The sequence below is a fragment of the Dicentrarchus labrax genome, unplaced genomic scaffold (genome assembly GCF_905237075.1).
Source record: "Dicentrarchus labrax unplaced genomic scaffold, dlabrax2021, whole genome shotgun sequence".
Taxonomy (NCBI): Eukaryota; Metazoa; Chordata; class Actinopteri; family Moronidae; genus Dicentrarchus; species Dicentrarchus labrax.
The window spans coordinates 15,530,648-15,553,536 of NW_026136705.1; the positions used below are offsets into that span (position 1 = coordinate 15,530,648).

Sequence of the window (22,889 nt, forward strand, 5' to 3'; positions counted from 1 at the left end):
CATCTCAGCATAGTGTTATTGTTATTACAGTAACTGATACATTTATTTTGTATCTACAAAAGATGAATAAAAGATTAAAAGTCAACATTAGAAAACCTCTTATGAAGTCCATTTTTAATTGTTTATTATACGTCCCTCAAAAAGAAACCTTATGATACAAAACACTGTGAGTTTGGGGTTTAGTTACCAACATTTCAATTTGTTTTAGCTTGACAGCGGTTATTTTTGCAGTTAATATCTGACCCATGTTTGATAGCATTAATGCATTTACAGTCTACAATTACGACATGACCAAAACAAAATAATGAATGCATTCATTAAAATGCAGTGAGGCTCTTTCAGTAATCACTTCCACCTTTTTCTGTCCTCTCAAATCACCAGTTAAATTGCAAGCTCATTATTAATCAACTGATGCATTGATCTGGAACAAAGACTGCTTTGGAACAGATCAAGTTCAATGGTAATTTTGCTGAACTGTTGGCTGGTTGTACAGTTTTAAGTGCCTGCCTCCATCATGTGTGAATGAATAGGACCTGCAGCTGCTAATTTATGTGAATGTGTTACCAACCAATTCCCACCTTGTGAGTTGCACTGCCGGCTGAAGAAGCATCCAACTGATACTGACGGTAACATGTAATTACATTTCAGAATCAGTTATTCCTATGATTTTAAAAATTGGTTTTATTATCACAGTGGGTGGCCCTCGGGTTACAAGGAGCAGAAAGAAGCAAATAAAGTTAGGTAGTAGCCTTTTACGTACAGAAGGGTTTTTTAGAGAGGATAGGCTAGACTCACGATATTAGAAGCTTATATCAATAATTGGAGCTGGCAGGGAAGGAGGCGGTAATTCAACAGGACTCTGACGTCTTCCTACAAGTTACAGAGCCAGACCATTAAATTACAATGATTGAGTGGGCAGTTTTAGCACAATACAGACATATCTGTGTAGGTTCATATGTCAGCTGGTAAGTAACAAGAAATTGCACTGCAGTAGAGTCAAGATATGTTTGAGGTGCTGTAGAAACAGCGTTAGTATGATAGAGATTGTCCACCAGAGAGCACTGACAAGTTTATTTTTTCTAAACTGTAAAATGTCCTTCTTGACCACATTTCTTTATTAATCAAAACATTATGATCAGAAATGTTAATTTATCTTATGTGTTAAACCTACATCAGCTCATAAATGTTATAAAATTTCCTTTTATATTGGTGCCTCAAATAGCATCAGTGAGGCTCTAGACTCTACCTATTATCTTCTCATGCTCGGCTGATGTTTTTCCAGCCTTAAAGATATTATTGCTACTGTTTTCTTTAAACGAAAATCTCCCTGGTAATACCAAGTGTCACATGACAGCCCATCCCTGGTTTTTCCATCCTCTTTGCTTGCTGTTCTTCAATGAGTCCAGTAGGGGGCAGCAACGTGTCGTAACCCCCCCCGTTACAAGCTGTCATAATAAGTGCAGCAGAAGAAGAAGAGTGCCTGTGCCCCGCCCTTTGACTAACCTCGTCAGGATGTTTTATTATTTTTTTAATTTTTTGTTGTTACTGGTTTGTTTATGACGCGGCTCAACGGCTCCGTTAGCCTGACAGTTGACAAAGTGTGTGCCGTTGTAAGCGCGCGCTCCCTGGTGTCCGCTCTCGTGGGAGCCGTTGGAGAGGATAGAACGCGTCGGTTAGCATTAGGCGTTGGTCAGTCGCACGGGCAGAGTACGTTGGTTAGCCTAGCATTCTGGCTAGCGTACTGTAACGTTATGACGTGACGTTGAGCAGGAAAGTGGTTGTTTTGACGACGCCTTTTTTTTACATTTATAACGTGTATCTCAAGAAAGCGACACACACGGAAAGAAAGAGGGAGAGACGACCGCATGTGTGTAACGTTTCCGTCCGCAGGTTAGGCTTTCAGACAGCTGCCTGGCGACTAACTTTGACGAGCTAGCGAGCTAAATTCATGTTAGCATGGCGTCAGATACAAGTGACACCGAGGAATTCTATGATGCTCCCGAGGACGTGAATTTTACTCCATCTCCTAAAGTGTAAGTTTATTCATTTATGGTGTTATGTGCTGTACTGCTGCACAGGCTGCTTGTTTTGTCTCATGTGCCTTTAGTTACAAGTATCCAGCCAACTTAGTAATGGCAGCTGAAGTTAAATTAGCAGTAAATCTCATCTTTTATAGAGCTGTTTCCTCGAGTCGGTTGCACATTGAGGTTGCTGTCTAATTAGTTTTATATTTAAAGTGTTAAAACTGGTTGTAATTGTATTGTTACACGGTAGTTCGCCAGCTGTTTGGTGTTTCAGCAGCTGTTTGATGCAGGCAGGGAGAGTCTACCTCAACAAGTCACATGATGTTATTCCTGAGACCAGGTCGACAGTTTATATATATATATATATATATATATATATATATATATATATATATATATAAACATTGTTTGCTGTAACACCAGACAGATGTTACCAGCTACCTGTCATTATGGGAGATTGGAGGCTTTTGGCAGGTGGACACAATGGCTGATATCAACAGTAACCAGGAAACATTGCTATCTATTCAAAGTAATGTTAGGAAATGCAACCACGTCATGATGGATTTAAGTAAATTATACCAAGACACCAACTGTTACTCTGCCAATTGGACTTTGCTTTGTCCATTTCACATTATGGCTCGGGACTGAATGAGAATTTGTCACAATAAATATAAAATGTAGATGCCACCGAGTTAGTCACTTCATTACACATGCATTGTTAGAAATACTATAAATTGAAACCATACTTCTGGACATATCAGGTGGTTGCTCAAGTGTTGATCAAGTTATATTTAATAAACATCAGCACATCACTGTATCAAAGACCACCCTTGTATGTGTTTGCTTTTAGACTCAGGCATTTGTTAGAAACTTTATTTAATGATAGAGGAGGTATGGAAATCTGTATTTCCTTTTTGGTCATAAGAGAGTCATAATTCACACACATTAATTGAACTCCTGAAATAACAACACATTTGGTTTCAGATTGTTGGATGTTGTTGGATGTTTTTTGACCTTCACTTTCATTGCAGTTTTTTAAAAGTGCCCCTTTATGCTTTTTTAGGTCACCTGCAAAGTTTGTCCTTCCTTCGCCTCAGGTATGTTTGTCTAATGCCAGCCACTGTTGAAACAAGCCAGTATTTGCTGAGTCGCTATTGGAATGATTATTCTTGCAGAGATTTAATGTTACCAAGGCATGTAGATAAAGTGGAGGAAGCTAATACATAAGGCTGCAGAGATCAATCAAGTTTTATCACATTAGTGTCCTTTTTTTGAGTCCTTTTATTTAATGTGTTGAGATAGTTTGTTCCAATTTTTTTTTTGCCAGATAGATTACATCTGATTGTGGTTGTTATTTGGCTAAATGACTGCTAGTTATAAAAGAGAGAACTTGTCAGACTCAGACATTAATAAAGGTACCAGGAACTGAGCACTTCTAACAGTGCACAGTTGTTTGAAGTTTTTAACTGTCTAAAGGTGATTATTTAAGTGACTTCAAGGTAAGATATTAGTACCCTGTGTGAAAACATTAACACAGCCTGTTTAGTAATGAGTCATTGACTGCCAGTATTCAACCTGCGTCTTACAGTGGTAAACTTGTGCCTCCCTCCTGACAGCTTTGAAAATATAAATAAAATGGAAATGAATCATCTGGCCTTGTTGCTCTGCCCGCCCTTCCCACTCAAACAGTTACAACTGAAATTTAAATTGCTATTTTCATGAGAGATCGTCAATAAGAACTACTACAACACAATACTGAACTGATATTGGAATGGACCCAGGAGTGAACCTTGCTCACAGTTCAGCATTAACCCTTCACCTTAAATCAACAAAGGGTACTGAAAACATTGATTTTGCAGCAAAAGAAAAGTGTGTCATGTAACAGTGTTTCATGCATGGATAAAATCAGCATGAAGATCCTAGAATTAACTTTAGAGTTAGTTCTTGGTGTTCATCTTCCTATCAAGCAGTCTGCATAACAAACACAGTAATTAAAAGTTAGCTGGATGAGAGCTAAAGATTTCCCTAAGTATGGATGTATTTTATTTACCTTGTCAAGTCAAAGCTGGCTTGTGACTCCTTATTCCCTATGTGTATGTTGGTAAAACATGTTTTTTTTTTATTGTTTTCTGAACAGCTTTCACAGAGATCAGTAAATGCTGCACAAGATGTGAGCTGCGGAGTGGCCGCAGCTGAGAGCCAGCAAGATGATTCCCTACTGGTATGGTTTTCTCCATTAGTGCCCACAGTATGTCCCACACAAGATGACTGACCAAATGGAAAGAGAAAAGATCTTTGACAGAAATATTTCATCATATTCTCCGATTTGTGTTTTGTATAAGAAAGGTGTAAGTTTGTGTCTATCTCATGTCAGATGTAAGATTGAGCGAATATGTTCGACGGTATGTTTGTGGCAGTGTGTCCTTTGCCACACAGCAGGTTTTTATGTGGGTATTACTCTGTGCTAGCTGTAAGAGTTTGTTTTGTGTTAACTACTGTGAAAAGAAAGAAAGAAAAGGTAGATGTGGAGACAATAATATATTTCTTTTGTTGACATAGGAACTTGGATCATAGTTGCTGTTTTTCTAAATTAACTTAACTACTATTTTCTCTTCCTCATAGATCATTGATAGCATCATTGAGGAGAGTCAAAAGGGAAATGTTGGTGAGGTAGGGCAGCTGTTAGATCAGCTACATGTTGATGTAAGAGAAGAACCGGAGCCACAGGAAGATAATAATGCTCAGGAAGTTCCCATGGACGTACCGACGCCTGCTCTCAAGCCTCAACTTGTCGAGAGGCCGGAGGAACAACAGGAAAGTGCAGCAATGAACGGAGCATGCTCTATACCTGCCGCTGAACCCACAGATTGCCCAGGGCCATCAGTTGGACCACAAGAAGGTGTTCAGCCCCCAGACATCACCAGCACTGTAGGACAGAGTCAGCCTGATGGGGCTGTTGCAGTTGCAGAAGGGGAGCAGGAGCAGAGACCTGCAGATATATTAGACCAGATCCCATTCACAGACAGGCAGACTGACTCGGACTCCTCTGGGCCTTTGAAACCTCCACGGCAATTCACAGTGGAACCAGACATTGTAGCCAGCACCAAGAAGCCTCCTCCCTCACGCCCACCCCCTCCCAGTGGAGGTCCTCCACCAAGACCGCCTCCACCATCTTGGCAGACTCTACCTTCCAAGAAGTCTCAGGAGTGTCTGAGGCTGAGTGGACTGGAAGGTAGGGAAAACCTTGCATGCACAGTTAATGGTATTAAGGTCTTACAGCTATAGTCAACCATCATTTTATAGCTGTTCTAACAATAAACTCATACATGTAGTAACCTTTTTGTTTACAAAAGGAAAAAATGTGCTCAGTGCTACCAGAATACACACATTTCTACAAGTATGTCTTTCAAAGAATGGAAGAATAGTTTGTAGCGCCGCCATCTCTATATTTGAGCACCTTGGCAAAAAGTGTTTCCTGATGTTTATTATTAATTACAGTGGTAAACCGCCTTTGCAAAGCAAATCAAAATAGATGACCACTTGGAAGGTTCTGTTGTGTGATTGTTTAGTATCTGCGGTCTGTCCAGTCAGCGGTGATGCTCTGGAGCCCTCCGGCCTGGTGTCTCCCAGCAGCACAGTGAGGAGTCTAACCAAAGAGCTGCAGCATTCCTTGGATCTTGCCAGCGCTACCAGTGGGGACAAGGTGGTGACGGCACAGGTCAGTGAGGTTGCGGACATGACCTCTTTATCACATTCACTATATATAGTGCAGCAGTTTACTTATCTATTGCATCATTGCTTGCTTTGTTTTTTTTTTTTTAGGAAAATGAAGATGAACAGGCCTCATCTGAGAGTGGCAGCCAAACTCCAGGCCCTCAGCGTCCACGTTCCAACTCTGGTAGAGAACTGACAGATGAGGTAAGGGTCCCTTTGTGTTTGTTTTTAGTGCCTTTATTGAGCTTGAAACTAAGCCAAAGCCCAACATCTTGCACATTCCTCTTACCAACGTTACCAACTATGCACTAAATATATACTTGTGTGTTAACAGGAAATCCTAGCCAGTGTAATGATCAAGAATCTGGACACTGGGGAAGAGATCCCTCTTATCCAGGCAGAGGAGAAACTTCCTGCAGGGATTAACCCTCTCACTCTGCACATCATGAGGAGGACCAAGGAGTATATTACGTAAGCAGACATTTATTTTTACACATACATTCACTAAACATGTATAAGGATTCATTCATTTCAAATGAATGAAACAACAGGCATTTTGACGACAAAGAGATATGGTAAGTTGTGCTTTGTCTAGTATTACAATATAGTTTACAAACAAAAAGTCAAAGGTTGAAAGACTACACTGAATCGAGACACCTGACCATGCAATTAAGCTTCCAGGAAAAAGTTTTTTCCTGGCAAGGGAATAGGCTTGTTTCTGTGGGCAGTATTGCCAGTGCTGACAGTATTGTAATTGTTATTACAGTATTCTCAGAGTTTGCATATGCACACTTGCAACATTTCCCCACTTTTTTAAAGCCCAATCATGTAAAAACAATTTGTACATTTTCTAGAGGAAGTTGATCTGTTTTTATTTTTTTCCTCTCAGGAACGATGCAGCGCAGTCAGATGATGATGACAAGTCTCAGACTCCACTGGCAGACACAGATGGAGGAAAACTGAAGCAGAAAACGTAAGTATTAGTGAGTTATTGTAGCCTGTTGCTGTCCTGTTTTCACCACGATCAAATATAGAATATAACAACTTGTTGTCCCCTTTTCTTTCTAATTAGAACTCAGTTTAAAAAATTCCTGGGCAAGTCTGTGAAGAAAGCCAAGCATCTCGCTGAGGAGTATGGAGAGAAGGCAGTTAACAAAGTGAAGAGTGTGCGTGATGAAGGTAAAAGGACACAACAATATGAAGTCGTTGTTCAGATGGTTAGATTTTACAGTACATTGTGGGTTTCTGTTATATTTTATGCTCTTCCTAGAACAGTGTATATTACCTGATAGAGTGGTTAGTTCCTTTTGATAAGTGGAAGCACAGGAAGATGCAGAGCACATTTTAAATGGATGTGGTGTTGAGGATATTACAAGACAAATAGCTGAATTCTAACTATAAATGGCAGCAGTAAAATGAATGCACTACTGAATCCTTAAAACCCATAAATCAATAGCATCAAAGATATTTTATTTTCCTTTCCCGTGTATCTACATGGATTATGTGGATGTTTATTTTGCTATGAAAGCTCAAGACAAATTTTGTTTTGATGAGCTCTGTCATGTTTTTTGTTTTGGGTGAGCTCAGTTTTCCATACAGATCAGGATGATCCATCATCAAGTGACGATGAAGGCATGCCCTACACCAGGCCTGCCAAGTTCAAGGCAGCACACAGCTTCAAGGGTCCCTTTGACTTTGATCAGATTAAGGTTGTGCAAGACCTGAGCGGAGAGCACATGGTAAGAGGATCTGTTATTTATTTTTTTTATTAATGTTTAAGAGAAGATGTGCACCATTAAATGTCACAACATCTTTTTCCCTAGGGGGCTGTTTGGACGATGAAGTTCTCTCACTGTGGCAGGCTGCTGGCAACTGCAGGCCAAGATAATGTGGTTCGCATCTGGGTCTTAAAGACTGCCTTTGACTACTTCAATAACATGAGATTAAAATACAACACTGAAGGTAGCCTCATCAGCATAGCAGATTTTTTTCTTGCATGATGATTGATTATTTGAATTAGTTTTTTTAATGATTGTTTTGTCTTCTCCAGGTCGAGTTTCACCTTCTCCTTCTCAGGAAAGTTTATGCTCCTCTAAATCTGACGATCCTGGGGTGAGTGAAAATAATAACACCCGATGTTTCAAATTCAAAAATATCTAAAAATATTACTATTTTTGTGATGGTGTGAGTATTGCAATGTTGTATATTTTCCAGTCTTGAGACTTCAACAGATTGTACTCTCACCCTAGGCAAGTTGTGTACCAGAGGACCCAGAGACAGAAGATAGGAATGCCCCTTTCCGTCAAGTCCCCTTCTGCAAGTATAAAGGTCATACAGCTGATCTGTTGGACTTGTCCTGGTCAAAGGTGATGTCCTACTGCCCTCTCTTTATCCTTTTTATCCCTCCTCTTTACACATTTTAGACTCTCAGTACCAGTTTTCTACCTCCTCTCATTTTTCCATTTTTGTGTCAATCTAGAACTTTTTCCTACTCTCCTCTTCCATGGACAAAACAGTCAGATTGTGGCACATATCCAGGAGAGAGTGCCTCTGCTGCTTTCAGCACATTGATTTCGTCACAGCCATTGCTTTCCATCCCAGAGTAAGTTGAGTCACCTTGCAGTACTTCTCTCAGCACAAATCACACTTCTATTAGCTTGGTTCGCAGACTGTATTTATAGTAACACTTGCTTCTTGTTTCCCAGGATGACAGATACTTTTTAAGTGGCTCTCTGGATGGAAAGCTACGGCTCTGGAACATTCCAGACAAGAAAGTGGCGCTGTGGAATGAGGTGGATGGCCAAACGCGCCTTATCACTGCAGCTAACTTCTGCCAAAATGGGAAGTATGCCGTCATCGGCACCTACGATGGCCGATGCATCTTCTATGACACAGAGGTACCCAGCCTGGCTACTTTCCCCCCCTGCTAATACATGATTTCATTATGTCCTTATTATCAATTAATCAGTTATTTTAGTGTGACGGTATTAATTTCATTGTGAACCACGTCTATTTTTGTACATTGTTAGCGTCTGAAATACCACACCCAAATTCATGTGAGGTCCACCAGAGGCAGGAACAAAGTTGGACGCAAAATCACCGGCATTGAGCCTCTTCCTGGAGAGAATAAGGTAACATCTAATCTCCACTACAAATACACTGCAGTATGTTTCATACCCCCATAATGAAGCATGACAGTCAGACTGGTTAAGTAACAAATTCCCACTTTCTTGCCCCCAATAGATTTTGGTGACCTCGAATGATTCCCGCATTCGCCTTTATGATCTGAGGGACTTGTCTTTATCCATGAAATACAAAGGTTATGTCAACAGCAGCAGCCAGATCAAGGCGAGCTTCAGGTGAGGATTTCATGTAGTTTTCACTTCAGTATTTTCAAGTAGCATTACTAACAACTGCGTGACAAATCCTTCTCCATCAACTGCTTCTCATGCAGTTTTCTTTGTCAGTTCCACTATTTAACAACCCAGACACCACTAAGCACAAAAAGTGCTTAACGTTTTTTTAATTGTTATTGTTGCACTGCACCTTGAATGCAGAAACTGACTTAATGTGGGATTCTCTTCCTGCAGTCATGACTACTCCTTCATAGTCAGTGGCTCAGAGGATAAGTATGTGTACATCTGGAGCACTTACCACGACTTGAGCAAATTCACATCCGTACGAAGGGACCGCAATGACTTCTGGGAAGGAATTAAAGGTAGCTGTGCGTTAGATGACAAACATAATTCTACTGTATCTATCTGTCTAATTAATTTGTTTGTGGTTGATTGAGCTGATGCTAAAGCTTTTCTTATCTTTCAGCACACAATGCAGTGGTCACCTCAGCAATTTTTGCACCCCATCCCGGCCTTATTGTTCCACAAGAAATTGGAGCAGAGAAACCAGAAGCAGAGTGTAAGAGCCTGGACTCGACAGACTCTGAAACGATACCCTCAGGTATGTTGAATTATTGTATGGACAGATTTCATGGCGTCAAGCCTGTCATTTCAGTGCTATAAAACAGTGTTGTCCTTTCACAGGAGCCCTTAAGACAGATCACACAGAGGTTCTACTTTCTGCTGACTTCACTGGAGCCATCAAGGTTTTCATCAATGTAAAAAAGTACTGAGCACTTCAGAGGTTGTCAGCGCCTCACATTCAGGCCTGCCTGTCGGAGATCAGTCCTAAAGACGAAGGACAGCCCGTCAGGGGCCAGCTTACATCGCCCAACTACCTAATGACTAATGCTCTGAGACGAAGAGCCGTCTGTAGCTTTCTCGGGAGAACAGGCACCCTAAAATGGAAGATGAGGGAATGGGTGGAAGAACTGTACAAAACAGACAAGGTGTGATTCCCTGTCACATTTCTATTTTTTATCTTTAATACCAAGCAACTGTGAACGGTTTGGCATTAAGAAAAAAGAGCCGGAAATGCCAAGTGTGTTCGGTTTGAGCAGAAACTAAGTCTGTTCAGATACATGTGTAAATTTACAGCTGTATGGTCATGGCTGAGTATAGCTAGGAGGCTATTTGTAACTGTATGGGCACCTTACTAGTTTCTTTCGCTCCCACATTTCAGAAATTAAGTTAACTGCTAAAAAGTGCAAGACACTGTCCTAATGTCAGTCACAAATTTTAATGTGTCATGTGTTAAGAGATGTAACCATTTGTCTTGAAAGCAAGGTGGTTTGAAATGTTATTTACAAATTATTTATGTTTACCAAATCTAGATCGCTTTTCTAAATTCAACTTCTGAAGCTTTCCTCTAAAGTATATCAAACATGTCAGTGGATGACAGCAAATCCACGGTGCAGGAAATCTGTATACAGTTACTAATGATTAGGGCTGGGTATCATAAATTTTTTCAGAAACAATAATGGCTTTTAAGTACTTTTGATAAATTGTTTTGTTCAATGAAAGCACATTTCATTATATGAAATAGTACTGTAAATTTAGTGTGTAACATTGCATACTTACTGCTTTTGTAAACAGAACCAAACGATGCTCTATTAATTTCCTCAATAAAAATTCCCACAAACTTGAATGCTTGTTGCTAACATTTTTTAACCTTAATAAAAAAAAAAAAACAATACCAACATTTCAGTAAAGTAAGAGTAAAAAGACCTTGATACCTGGCCCTACCAATCACATCCTCCACACACACATTCATCACCAACAGTGATTTATTTAGTGTCAGAACTTTGCAGCAACATTTCTGGTTATCATTTTAAAAACAAACATTAAAACAAAAATATATATAATTAGTTACAGTGTTCAAACTTTATCATACAAAAGAGTGCTGAATCTTGCATGAGTAGTGTAAGTTGGGACCAAGAGAAACAGACCTGTCAGTCTGTTTAAAGGGTATGTGTAACCCATGGACACTGGCAGGCTAGTAGATGACAAAGCCCAGAGTTGAGCATCAATGTTTGCTCTTCTTCGTCTTCTTGTGGGAGCGATGCGGTGACCGGGACCTGGACTTCCCTGCCTTCCGGTCTGGAGATGGTGATTGGGAACGTTTGGACCATTTGGGAGATCTTGTCCTGTTAAATGGGCAGAACGTATGACGACAGATTGATGTCAAGAATAACAATCAGGATCAATGCACTGGTACACTGGAAAAACATCTCATGTCACTTGCTTTAAGGGAGAGATGCTCCTTGATTTTCGAGTCTGGTCATCAGGATCTCGACTCCACGGTCGTCGTCTGACCCCGTCTTCACTTCTTTTGCTCCTTTCTTTGTCCCTTCTGTCATCCTTTGACTTGTCTTTAGACTTTGATGTCAATGTCTCGTTCTTTTCTTCATCTTTTACAAACTCCTATAGTGGATAGGGTAAAACATCCCAATGAAGTCAGATGTAGGCTTCTATGTGTTTGCCTGGCTTGTAACTCACAAACCCCCACATTCACACCTAATAGCTTGCAGGTTCTCCACAAGGGGGAGCTGTTCAACACTTGCTATACCTTTCCACCTACTGTAATGGAAAAATAATAGTATTTCAGACCTGCAGATGTAAGTATATAAAGGTTGACACCTACAAGCAGACAAAGTTGTTTGGTTGTTTTTTTTAACACATGCTGTTTTCTGTGTGTTGCCAAAAATGCAGCATCTTAATTCATTCAGTGAAACCACTGTATTGGCACAGTACAGTATACAAGTACTCCAAACTAACAATGAGTAAAGAACACTTGATAATGCTTGGAGCGGTGTAAACTGTTTTGAACAGAGACGATGCTCCAGTAAACAAAACATCAATTTTGCATGTTTTACTTGTGAAATACACAACACACAAACAGAAACCAAAAAAACTGTAGCTACACTTTCCTTCCCCGCAGAATGGTGCACTTTGGACTAAATCTCCAGATCTGGAGTTGTTCGTTCTGTGGCTCTGCAGTCGCACATTGGCTGTGTCTGCTTTTGAGTGCTTTGCATCAGTATCACTGTTTTTTTTTACTCTGCCAATTGACTAATTTCATAGTCTAACTTTAATGTACTAATAACAAGCACTTTTGTACATTTTGCTCCATACTGTTCGTGATTAAAGAAATATTTCTGGTAAATGAAAGTGATGGTTGCATTTTTGCTTTAGAGACCCCCCCTCACTGCAGAACAAATACTTATCTCTGGGTAAAATTAAACATGCAATATGAAATAAAAGGTACACTAATAAAAGAACTGTGCAGCAGCCTACCTTCTGTAGCAGTTTGTTCCTGTAGTGCTCCACTTGTTGTTGTATGCTCATTCCAGAATTCCTCGGCCTCTTGCCAGATTCCAACTCATCTTGGATCTGAACAACTTTTACCTGTGTCAGACAAATCTAATCAGTTCTGCATACTTATCAACAAACTACCATAGGGAGGCAGCTACCAATAGAATCAAATGGAAATGTAAGAGAATTAGAATATGCCAATGGAGCTAAAGCTCTAACTTTTCTTTTCAACAACTGGTGATAAATAAAACTCAAAAGGTTCGGTTGAGTTGAGCCACGCCTGCTCGATCACCCGGAGATCGTAGCGCAATGCATGCTGGTTAGATTTGTGTCCGACGTCATGCCTACGTGGGCAATGATAATCTCGAGAAGATCGAGGCAGCTGCAGTTTGGAGAGCCACGAACCGCAAGACCGCGAGGCATGAGGGGAAACGTCGGGCCGTAGCCTGATCAAAGAGCTGATAGGCTCTTAGTTTTGACAACAAACGCCACACAATTTTCTGTGTGATTTTAATATTTGGCTGGACATTGTAAGCTGTTTCATGTCTCATGTTGTGCAATGAAGATTCCATCCGTTAACAAACAGATCTTGTGTGGTTGATAATAATAACAATGTTTATTTATATATTTCTGTGACCTGTATATTCTTTGAAGGCTGCCGGAAACTGTCCCAACTTCACAGCAGCTATTTGTCACTGCCTCCAGCTGCTGCTGCCTGATCTCATCCACTTTCCAGGTGAGGCGCAGTTCATCTTGAACGAGCCCTACATTTCAATAGTATCTTCCATCCTTAATTAAATACGGTACATTTATTCAGGATATTGAGGTGGACATGGTGTGATGTGTGACTTTCGAAAGTGGATAGGTTGAATTGCAGCAAATAATACAGGAAGGCAACTTTGTTTCTATAAAAGCAAACACTGTTTTCAGCTAATCTTATCAATTTACAAAAGAAATGCACTTGCCTCCAGCTCTCTCAACCTTTTCCTTTTGCTCTCAGACATTTGAAAACTTCTGAGGGAGCTCTGGAAGTCTGCACTGTCATATTTGGACAAACTGCAGGAGTCATCACTGCTGTCGCTCTCTGAGTCCTCTTCTCCAACCTTTGAGTTGACACTGGGGAGGGGGAAGAGTACAACAATAAATCTCCAAACCATTTGACTGGTTATGTGTCCTGTGTTTCACAAATGTAGACAGATGATGCACTGATACCAACCGCAGAGGCCTTACCTTACATTCACTCCATCTTTGCGGTCTTGCTCCACCACCATGTCCCACTTCGACTCAGTCTTGGCTTAGACAGAAAGGAGAAAGATTAGCGGGATCGTAAGGGGGAGGATTGATATGATACAGAGGGGATCTTTACCTGTGTTACCTTGAGAATAAGTGCCAGTATCACCCGTCTTCTCCCACTTAGACAAAGGCACTCTGGAGAGAGGAATATTGCTCTCATCCACTAAAGAACAAAAGAGAAAGCTAGGTCAGGACAAGGACCAGGATTATGGTTTATGTTTGATACTTAATGATGTTTTTTTTTTTTTATTAATCCCTGTAGGGACAATTCTGTATTTGCATGCCATGTTCTCATGGAGATCAGAGTACACACTCAGCTGACAACCCGTGAGGGGGTGGATCAGTGTATTGATCTAAGACACTTGAGTTGGGCTGATAATCGACAACAAGAACGGGAAATTGTGGTATTCTGGTTGAAGGATGCTCTTTTCGATATGTGGTGGACTCACAGGGCATTCCGTCAATGTCATCAATGGCGACTCCTAAGGGAACACCGTCTATGTCGTCAACACAGACTCCATCCAGAGGGTCCCAGCCCAAGGGGCAGCCGTCGAGGTCATCTACAGGAGCTCTGTCCAAAGGTAACGCACCTACAGATGTGCTGTCCATTGGTGCACCATCAAGATCAGAGGATACTTCCTGGAAAGAGACAGACACACAAACATTTGAATCATCTTCATGTTTAAAGATTCTGCAACAAGAACAGCTGTCCAATTTGTTGAAATTCCGTTTAGAAAAGAGGTAACAGTGTCCATAATGAGCAGGCACATTTTCAGCTTACCTTCGCCGTCTCGGTCAGCTCCTCCACTGCTTTGGTAAAGCCCAGAAAGATGTTTTGAAGGTGGATTAGATAAGGCTCCGGGTATATGGCCCAGTCTTCCCATGCTCTAAAACAACTCATGACCTTTTGCTGTGGAGATGGGAGATGAAAATGTTCTTTTGTTGCTCTATTTTTAGTAAATGTCCTGGCGTGAGGCAAATAAAAGACTTCATTACCTTGAACTGTTCAGCCTGCAGCCTGGCTTGTATGTTTTTGTGTGCCGCGTTAAGGTCTCCAAATATCTGCGTCAGCTTTGTTTCAAAACTGAAAAGACGGAGACAGATTGTCAGATGGAGAAGAAATAGAAAAGGGATACAAGTGTGCATATTTTCTTTTTCAGACAGAAAAGGAGGAGAGAGAGGGGATGACATGCATTAAAGGGCCACAGGTTAGATCCAAACCATGGCCACTGCAGCAAGGACCCAACCTCGGTACATGGGGTGCCAGCTCCACCAGGTGAGCTATCAGGGTCTTACAGCTAAAAATTGAGGGAAAGACTTACTATTTACGGTAATATGATGCACCGGCTACTTTGGCACATGAGTTGTGCAAGATGTCTGACACAAGATACAGCCTGGCAATCTGTGGGAATGAGGACAAACAAAGTAAAATGTGATGTGAGTGAAAACACTTCTCTTTATATCTAAATTCTGTGTAACTTTGTTTATATAAATATTTAAAGGAAGCAAACTAGCCTTCTTCTGAAGGGGTGTCTGAAGCAAGGAAAAAGATTCTGTGATGTGTCCCACTACTTCCTCTGCTGCATCCGCTCGCTCGAGACAGAACAGCATGGTATTGGCAATATCTTCTCTGCTTGGGGTGAGCTCTTTAAGCAGTGTCTCCAGCCTCTGTCTGTGCCTGAAGGGGATTTAAAGAAGAACAACAGAGGTCAACATTCAGTTCAACTTCCATTACAAACATAAATGTCATCATGCCTGACACGCATACTTACTCAGCTCTGAGCTGCCCTTTCTTCACCTCCTCCTCAGGGGGAGCATCCTCCTCCACCTCTGCACTATCCTCACCCCTCTGAGAGTAGTCGTTTAGGACAGGGGGTCTCCATACGGAACCCCCCCGGAACATGCGGAAATCTGTGGTCCTCCACTCTGTCGGGGACTCTCCCTGTGGTGAAAATGAAGGCCAAGGACATAGAAACTTAAATACAGATACACCACAGTTAAAGCATCGATGAGACCCATAAAATGAGATTATCAAGTAAATGATTAGTACAGAACAGTTTAGTTCCTCCAGATACACTCCTGCAGTAAAAACTTACCTGGAGGATGGAGAACAGTTTCCAGCGATAGTATACGTGATCTTGGCTTTTGTTGTCAAAAAGGAACCTGAGACAATGAAGAAAGAGCAGATTAAACATGTACCCTACAAGGTCAACTATGAGACCAACACATGTCCAGGTACAGCAATACTGACCTGTAATCTGGATTGTTTTTCTCCTTGTTCATAATTACAGCTTCAAACACGTGGCCTTCACGCACCACAAACTCTATCATCCTGTGAATAAGGAATAATAGATTCCTGTGGGGAAAGAAGAGTGGATCAGACCAGGGTTTGTGTCAAAATTCTGCCTGTCAATTACATTTAGATTTACATTTACTAGTGGCCCATGCAAACGGCAGGCTGACTGCTAACAGTGTAAATTCATGTCTTAGAATTCGCTATTTCAAAAATGTAAAGACATGTACAAAATGTTACCGTCACTGTGGGACAGACACTATCAGCATATTTTAATATTCCAGTGTGTCCATGAAAGGGGTAAAACAAATCACACAAATCACAATATCTATTCATGAACACTGACTTAGGTTTTAAGAACTGAAAGCCCCAATACAAAGTTTACATTTAGCCATTTTTTCTAATAAAAAGATTGGTCTCAACTACAAAATTCATACATGGTCTGTATTTAGTTTTACAAATGCATTTTTCTTTCAGATGTAAAGTTCTCAAAATGTATACTTTCAGACAATAAAACAACATATTTAACTCATAATGAGTCAGCATCAGCATGACAGGATTTTTGCAGGACAAGCTATATGGAGTAGTTACTGTGGATTGGGGCTTCAGGCCTGAACAGTACAGTATGTTCATGCAGTGTTGCTGATTTTGTGTCAGAACTACCACTGCAGTTAGACTTTCATATTACTTACGCTACTCTAACCTGAAGCAGTACCTAGTTTGATTTATGGCACTAGCATGAATCTACTTCTGGCATCGTCTGACATGGGTTAAAATTAAATCTATCTGCCTTCTAGCTGTATCGGTCTGCAGTGTCTCAGCCAACCCATTGGAAACCCAGGGCTCAAAGACGCTGGTATAATGGCTCCAATGGTCATTTACAAAGGCTACAGCTATTCACAATAACACACATCATTTTTATTATTATTATGATGATGGGAACAACATGAATTATCTGAGGGGTTTGAGCAAACTAGAAGGAGAAAATACAAGTGTCAACAAAAAGTACAAATTACATTCACTGCATGTAAGTCTGAGGCCATGGGGACCTTTGACATCTACAATAAGAGTCCTCAGTCCTACACTGCAGATGTCAAAATGTCCACTAATGATGGCAAGTGTTGCAACACTCCAAACTACAGTTTTGGGTTGTTAACCATGTCCTATGTGTCAAATGCATTAATAGCTCTTAGGACTGGAACTTCCTGCATAAAATAATCAGTATGGACACAAGAACAGTGCACCACAGCTTCTGTCCCATAACACTTGGTCAGTGGTAGAAAGAAGAGTGTGTGTACCTTTCGGTTGGGATAACCACTTTGACTACGGCTTCGGACAGAGTCTGTTTGTGAAGTCAAATCAAATAGTGAAAATATTAAAAAGTGAGCACTTGTACAGATGAAACACTGCAGGATACATACAGCATAGAAAACGACGATAGCATTCACAGTCGGTGAAAATGGCGGGAGAGTGACACAGCTTTACTACTCCAGTACATTATTCTAAAATGCTAAACCATCTATACAACAAGCCAATCACAAAAGATTCAAAGCTACAAGTTTATATTAACATTTTGTATACACAGTCCAACTGTGCATTGCCACACCCTTGCATCCTGTAATATGGCACTTGCATGGACACAATGGTCAGTTAAATGAATGAACAAACGTGCAACAGAAATATAACATCCACTTTTCACAATGGCTGATGACATATTACAGTTTTGCTTCTTAGACATGGATTTATTCTCATCCAGCTGCAGTTGGAAATTTGTTTTTTTAATTAAAGATAAATTCAGAATTTTTAGTTTGTGCATTTTTCTGAAGTGGAAAGCTACTTCTTATACAAGTATATAGGAAAACCTTCTCTAAAGGCTCATGTTTCCTTCATTTTCACATTCTTGCACAGACTGTAACTCCTGTTCTACCAACGCCATCATCCCCAATGCAGTTAACACCCATTACTCATCACCTAAATATGAGAGCCTATCTGTGCCAAGTCAAACTCCACATTGCAGAGAAATAATGGTCATGCAGGTACTCCAGAGAACAGAGACACTTTTACCTTGTCAAGATCCCCTTTGGACATGCCCAGCGGCTTGGTGAAGTCATTGCGGAAGCGATCCCTAGGCTGAGCATTGAAAGGCAGACCAGATGGGGGTGGCGGTGTGGCCCTCACCCCCACTGGTGTGTAGAGAGGCTGAGGTGGAATGCGAGCTGGTTTACCCCATCCCAGCTTCATTTCAAACCCCATAATCACTTTACCTACAATTAAAAAACACATAAAACAAAAGGAATGGGAGGAAGACTATTAGATAAACCTTCTACTGCCACCGGTAAATCAAACCGATTTTTAAAGATTCAACTGTACCATCAAGTGCAGCCAAGGCTCTCTCTGCATCTTTCCGTGTCATGAAAGCCACAAAGGCTCTGTTGGAGGTCCTGCAGCGCTCCTCGTCTGTTCGGGGCCACATGATCTTCACACTGGCCAGGGGACCATACTTACCAAACTCTTTGCAAAGCATTTCCTCGTTCATCTGAAAAATGATACAAATGAAGAGTGAGTAATGTACGTCTATGTTGTGCTGAGCCAATCAAAGTCAGAGTGCACCTTTACCTTTGGGCTAATGCAGCTAATGTAGAGGTTAGTGGTGGTTGGCACTGTTAGGTCATCATATAATGCTGTCAGGAAAAACAGGATTGAAGTTAGCATGATTTAGGTGTTAGCAATTTTCGACTAATATTATTATTATTTTAAGAGGGACTCTTACTTAGATGACCTAGAGGGACTCTTACTTGATCGTCCTGACAATGGTATGTCCAGATCTCCATATCCTCCTCCTCCCCCTCCTCCTGTTCCTCCTCCTACGCCCGGGTCATTTTTCTTCCTTTTATGTCTTTCCTCACGCTCTTCTTGTATTCTGCATTTTTTTTAAACATAAAAATAGGCTTACGTAAGCCACAAAGATATCAACGGATTAAACTGAAACATGGTATCAGGCACATTTGCAAAAAGACTTACAGCTTTAGTTCTTCTTTAAAGAGCTCGAGGTTACTCTTTTTCTTTTCTTCAGTCTTTCTTTTAAATGTCTGTTGATAAAACAGGAAACAATTGTGGTTATTGCATTATTGCTATATGTGACTGATTGTACAACTGCACTGACCAAATTGAGAGATCATGAGCGACATTTAAAGATACGTGTAACTAGTGAGGTGCCATATATACTGTATTTCAGTGATTATAACATTACATCAGAGGACAAACTTACTGCTTTTTTGCTTTCAGCAGATGACACTGGTGAGACGTGCTGGGGCACGGGGACAAACTTCGTACCAGGTCGATACAGCTTACTTTTCTTGACCTCTGCTTCATCCTCTGAAAAAAAGTATAGCAATCCCTGAACACTGAATATCCAACAATGCATTAGGTAACAGTAATTTAGGTCTGTAAAAACAGGAGGAGGGCCACTGTTCCTTTGTTGGTCAGAAGGATATGAACAGCTTCCTGTAGAATAAGGCAGACAGATGGACTGTGGTTTCTTGCTGCTGTGTTTGCAGTTAATATTTAAATTAAAGGGATTATGTGTAACAGTAAGTTGAAGAACTCCTCAGTATTGGACAAGCTTTGTTTCTTTAATTAAAAGTGATAATGGACTGCTGACTATGGGTCCCCCAGAGTGGATGAATTTTATTAAACCATTCAAAAGATACGGGCCCTGTAAAAACTATTCCGCTGCTGAGTCAGCTCAATATTCTTTAATAATTATATTCTCTTAAGAGTTCCAGGTATTTCAGATTAACATTACTGGAGCAGATAATAACTCACGGTTCATCTTTTTGTTCATACATGCCGTTTAGCCGCATCCAATCATAACGCTAGATAAAGTCCGGCTGCTGACCTTTAGATGCATTTACGATACCCCCACGGACAAAAGTTTTCACTCCGCCTTTCTCACTGGTCTCGAATGACGCCAAGAATTCTTCAAAAACCTCTGCTGCTTTTTCTTCCTCCTAGAAGCAAGACACACACAAGGAAACATGCACAGTATATGTATTATATCCCTTCCCTCACTTCACTGCTGATCAAATACAATATTTTCAGATCATAAATGGGTTACTAATATGCATTTATTTCACCATCTTTGTTTTTATTGGGAAACAAATCCAATATCATAACTTCTATAACCTCCATACCTTTTTCTTGAGCTCCTCTTGTTCTTTCTTCGTAAGTGTTTTAATTGGAGTGGCAGGTTTTCCCTTTCTGTCTGCCATACTCAAACTGCAAATGAATAAATAAAACAGGAATGGAAAGGTTACTGTCAAAATGCCAAATGTGTACAAATCAATTTAGTAATTTATTGTTTAACATAAAAAAGGACGAGAGTGGCATCAATCTATGACGATTATCTCCTTACTTTTACCATTTTCCCTTAAGCTGTTTTTCTACTGTATAAATCCAATTATATGCATCTTTGTCTCAAATATGTCTGACACCCTTGATGTTATGTGTACAAACTGTGCATTACTTTCAGGGTCACTGGCCGAGAATAAACAGTAAGACACCTCCCTGGTCCCCTGGGGGACAGACAGGGCCCACAGCAGACGTACACTGGAGGGCAAAACAGCACAAATCTGTGTTTTCTGTTGTGTCATTTTACTTTAATTTGTATCATTTATGACACCCCTTCTTTGGTCAGAGAATACATACAAACAGTGTGTGAGTGAAACAAACAGAAGGAGCTGCCACAACTGAGAGTTTGCACATTTGAACAACACAAACCAGAATCGAATACTATTTATACCCCACATGCATTACAGATTGCTACAAAAAAAACAGCAACATAATAATCAGAGGGGATGCAAACTTGGGATGTCAAACACTCATAATAAGTTGGCTACAACAACCAGGCAGATTAACTCCATTACCTAGTGTAATGTGGCTGAATTTGATAATACCAAATACCCTGTATGTCCTCTGCTGCAGAGGTTGTTTTAGTCAGCATGGAGCACAGACGGTGTTTAAAAGGCCTGGACTAAATATAAGCTATCACTCCACTATGCTAACGTTAGCTAACAGTAATGTTTAGCTTAGCTGGGACTCAAGTGAGATGGTCAAGCTAACCCAGCGTTAACCTTTTAGAGCAAGCAAATGCTGAATACAGCTCGTATATGTCCATAATCCCGATAATCCCCCGACTCATACATCCCTTTCTAATCGCTATCATCTGCTACCTCTGGTATATCACACAGTGCATTCAATCCTCTGAGCTAGCTAACATAACAGTCTCATATTTTCTTCCAGCAACAAGCACCGACTAACCTCACCGGAGGAGGCTATTAAACCACACGGACATGCACACACACACACACATACACACACACACACACATACATACATACATACACACACACACACACACACACACATATATATATATATATAGCTTCATGGCTAAAGCTGAAACTGTAACTTACAACGTGTGTCATCTCTATTGCTTCACCATTTTGGTTGCGACGACAACTTCATTTCTATCACAACATGCTATCGAGAGGCGAGATATCCGACTGGAGCTGCGGAGCGGGGACGCCTCCTGCTCGGTCTGCACGGTGACACACACAGTCCGCCTCGGTGGTCTGCCTCTGTGCGGCTCTCATTCAGGAAGGAGGCTCACAATAGTGGACATTTCACTGATTTGGTGAAGTAAAAAGTCTTCATGTGTGTTTACTGCTGCAGTTAATAGACTGCTTCTTCCTGATGTTTCCATGTCACGTTTCCATGGTCACGTATTGCAGGATACATCAGCCCCAAAGCTTGTGTCACCTTTTCTGTTGTTTTTTGTAGGGTTAAATATATATTTTAGGACAGAGAATAGCATTCATTATTTTTAAAAAGTCCCTTTAAATTTTACCCACATTCCTCAAATTATCCTCTTGATTATTATTATTATTATTTTACAGAAACAGTTTGAACACAATGTAATATCAACCATAACAAATCTGATTTCATCATTTGTTTGCATGAATATTACATGTTTCATTATATACTAGACAAAACAGTGTAGATATTTTTCCTTCCTGGTTTCCGTGAACTACAGTTCATATGTTGCCATTCAGAAATAATAATATTAACTATGAAGCATGAAATATATTTCATTAATCTTTCACATACACTTTGCAGTGCTAAAATAATCTGATACAGAGCACTAAAAAGAAGTGTCACTGTAGGGTAGGCCTATATTTGTGTCCATTACATAAGATATGGAACTTTATTTATCCTGGGGGGAAAAGGGGCAAGTTCAAAAATATCAGTGAACAGATATCTAAAATATACACAATGCCTAACAATATAAACAAGGTTTTAAGGTGGCTTCTTGGTAAGGTGCAAATAGATATGTATAAGAAGTGGCATACAGCCAGGGTTGGGAGGGTTACTTTGAAAATGTGATACAATACACTTACTAATTACCTGTTAAAAATGTAGTCAGTACCCTAATCCAAGTATCACAATATTAAAGTAACGTTACTTGTTTAACTTCCCTTACGTTTGGATTACCTCAACACCAAATATGCAAAAAAAGACAAGAGAAAATAAATATTAATAAGATGTTTTGATGTAAGACGATAGAACAATGTAACCTTTGAAAATAAATCAAAAGTGTGTTGCTCAGTGTACGTTTAAAGAAAAACTGATCCTTCTAATAATCCCTATTTCTACTAAATGTAACTGTAATCTGACTACACCTTTTTTTTACTTTCTTTTGTATTCTGATTATGTAACTCAGTTACATGTAATCCATTACTGCCCAAGCCTGCACATAGCTCTGAATGTCCAATATGAAATCTCAAGTACTGTCAG

General features: G+C 40.3%; 2 protein-coding genes across 8 annotated transcripts; one reads left to right on the top strand and one right to left on the bottom strand.

Moving 5' to 3' along the window:
* The first annotated feature begins 1,463 nt into the window (after positions 1 to 1,463).
* wdr44 (WD repeat domain 44) lies at positions 1,464 to 10,781 on the top strand. Of its 2 annotated transcripts, none has more exons than XM_051400800.1 (20): positions 1,464 to 2,033; positions 3,088 to 3,121; positions 4,162 to 4,245; positions 4,647 to 5,256; positions 5,594 to 5,742; positions 5,847 to 5,942; positions 6,073 to 6,209; positions 6,628 to 6,711; positions 6,811 to 6,917; positions 7,326 to 7,477; positions 7,562 to 7,700; positions 7,789 to 7,850; positions 7,988 to 8,104; positions 8,218 to 8,340; positions 8,444 to 8,635; positions 8,768 to 8,869; positions 8,982 to 9,097; positions 9,329 to 9,456; positions 9,561 to 9,695; positions 9,779 to 10,781. In XM_051400800.1, the coding sequence occupies exons 1-20, from the start codon at positions 1,957 to 1,959 to the stop codon at positions 9,865 to 9,867; spliced, it is 2,733 nt and encodes a 910-aa protein (XP_051256760.1). In that variant the 5' UTR covers positions 1,464 to 1,956; the 3' UTR covers positions 9,868 to 10,781. The 2 variants fall into 2 exon arrangements, with proteins under 2 accessions (XP_051256760.1, XP_051256761.1); XM_051400801.1 differs by having other exon boundaries at positions 5,612 to 5,742.
* Positions 10,782 to 10,902: 121 nt separating this feature from the next.
* Positions 10,903 to 21,801, bottom strand: zgc:163098 (uncharacterized protein LOC100037380 homolog). 6 transcript variants are annotated; one of them, XM_051400797.1, is made up of 24 exons: positions 21,509 to 21,801; positions 20,228 to 20,312; positions 19,933 to 20,044; positions 19,303 to 19,409; positions 19,056 to 19,123; positions 18,830 to 18,954; positions 18,651 to 18,715; positions 18,405 to 18,570; positions 18,099 to 18,298; positions 17,333 to 17,376; positions 15,993 to 16,097; positions 15,838 to 15,904; positions 15,514 to 15,683; positions 15,257 to 15,419; positions 15,064 to 15,143; positions 14,738 to 14,825; positions 14,523 to 14,651; positions 14,191 to 14,380; positions 13,815 to 13,904; positions 13,679 to 13,742; positions 13,414 to 13,564; positions 12,431 to 12,541; positions 11,379 to 11,557; positions 10,903 to 11,280 (listed from the first exon to the last, which is right to left on the bottom strand). In XM_051400797.1, the coding sequence occupies exons 2-24, from the start codon at positions 20,303 to 20,305 to the stop codon at positions 11,160 to 11,162; spliced, it is 2,673 nt and encodes an 890-aa protein (XP_051256757.1). In that variant the 5' UTR covers positions 20,306 to 20,312; positions 21,509 to 21,801; the 3' UTR covers positions 10,903 to 11,159. The 6 variants fall into 6 exon arrangements, with proteins under 6 accessions (XP_051256757.1, XP_051256756.1, XP_051256758.1 ...); XM_051400796.1 differs by lacking the exon at positions 21,509 to 21,801 and adding an exon at positions 21,266 to 21,284; XM_051400798.1 differs by lacking the exon at positions 21,509 to 21,801 and adding an exon at positions 20,997 to 21,226.
* Positions 21,802 to 22,889: the final 1,088 nt, after the last annotated feature.

Coding starts and splice junctions, on each gene's coding strand:
- wdr44 (XM_051400800.1), top strand. CDS start 1,957: ATGGCGTCAGATACAAGTGACACCGAGGAATTCTATGATGCTCCCGAG. Junction 6,918..7,325: donor GAAGAGTGTGCGTGATGAAG/GTAAAAGGACAC, acceptor GGGTGAGCTCAG/TTTTCCATACAGATCAGGAT. Junction 7,851..7,987: donor CTAAATCTGACGATCCTGGG/GTGAGTGAAAAT, acceptor CTCTCACCCTAG/GCAAGTTGTGTACCAGAGGA.
- zgc:163098 (XM_051400794.1), bottom strand. CDS start 21,036: ATGCTGACTAAAACAACCTCTGCAGCAGAGGACATACAGGGTATTTGG. Junction 20,313..20,959: donor ATTCAGCCACATTACACTAG/GTAATGGAGTTA, acceptor ATTCATTTGCAG/TTTGAGTATGGCAGACAGAA. Junction 18,299..18,404: donor AGCCTTGGCTGCACTTGATG/GTACAGTTGAAT, acceptor TTTTAATTGTAG/GTAAAGTGATTATGGGGTTT.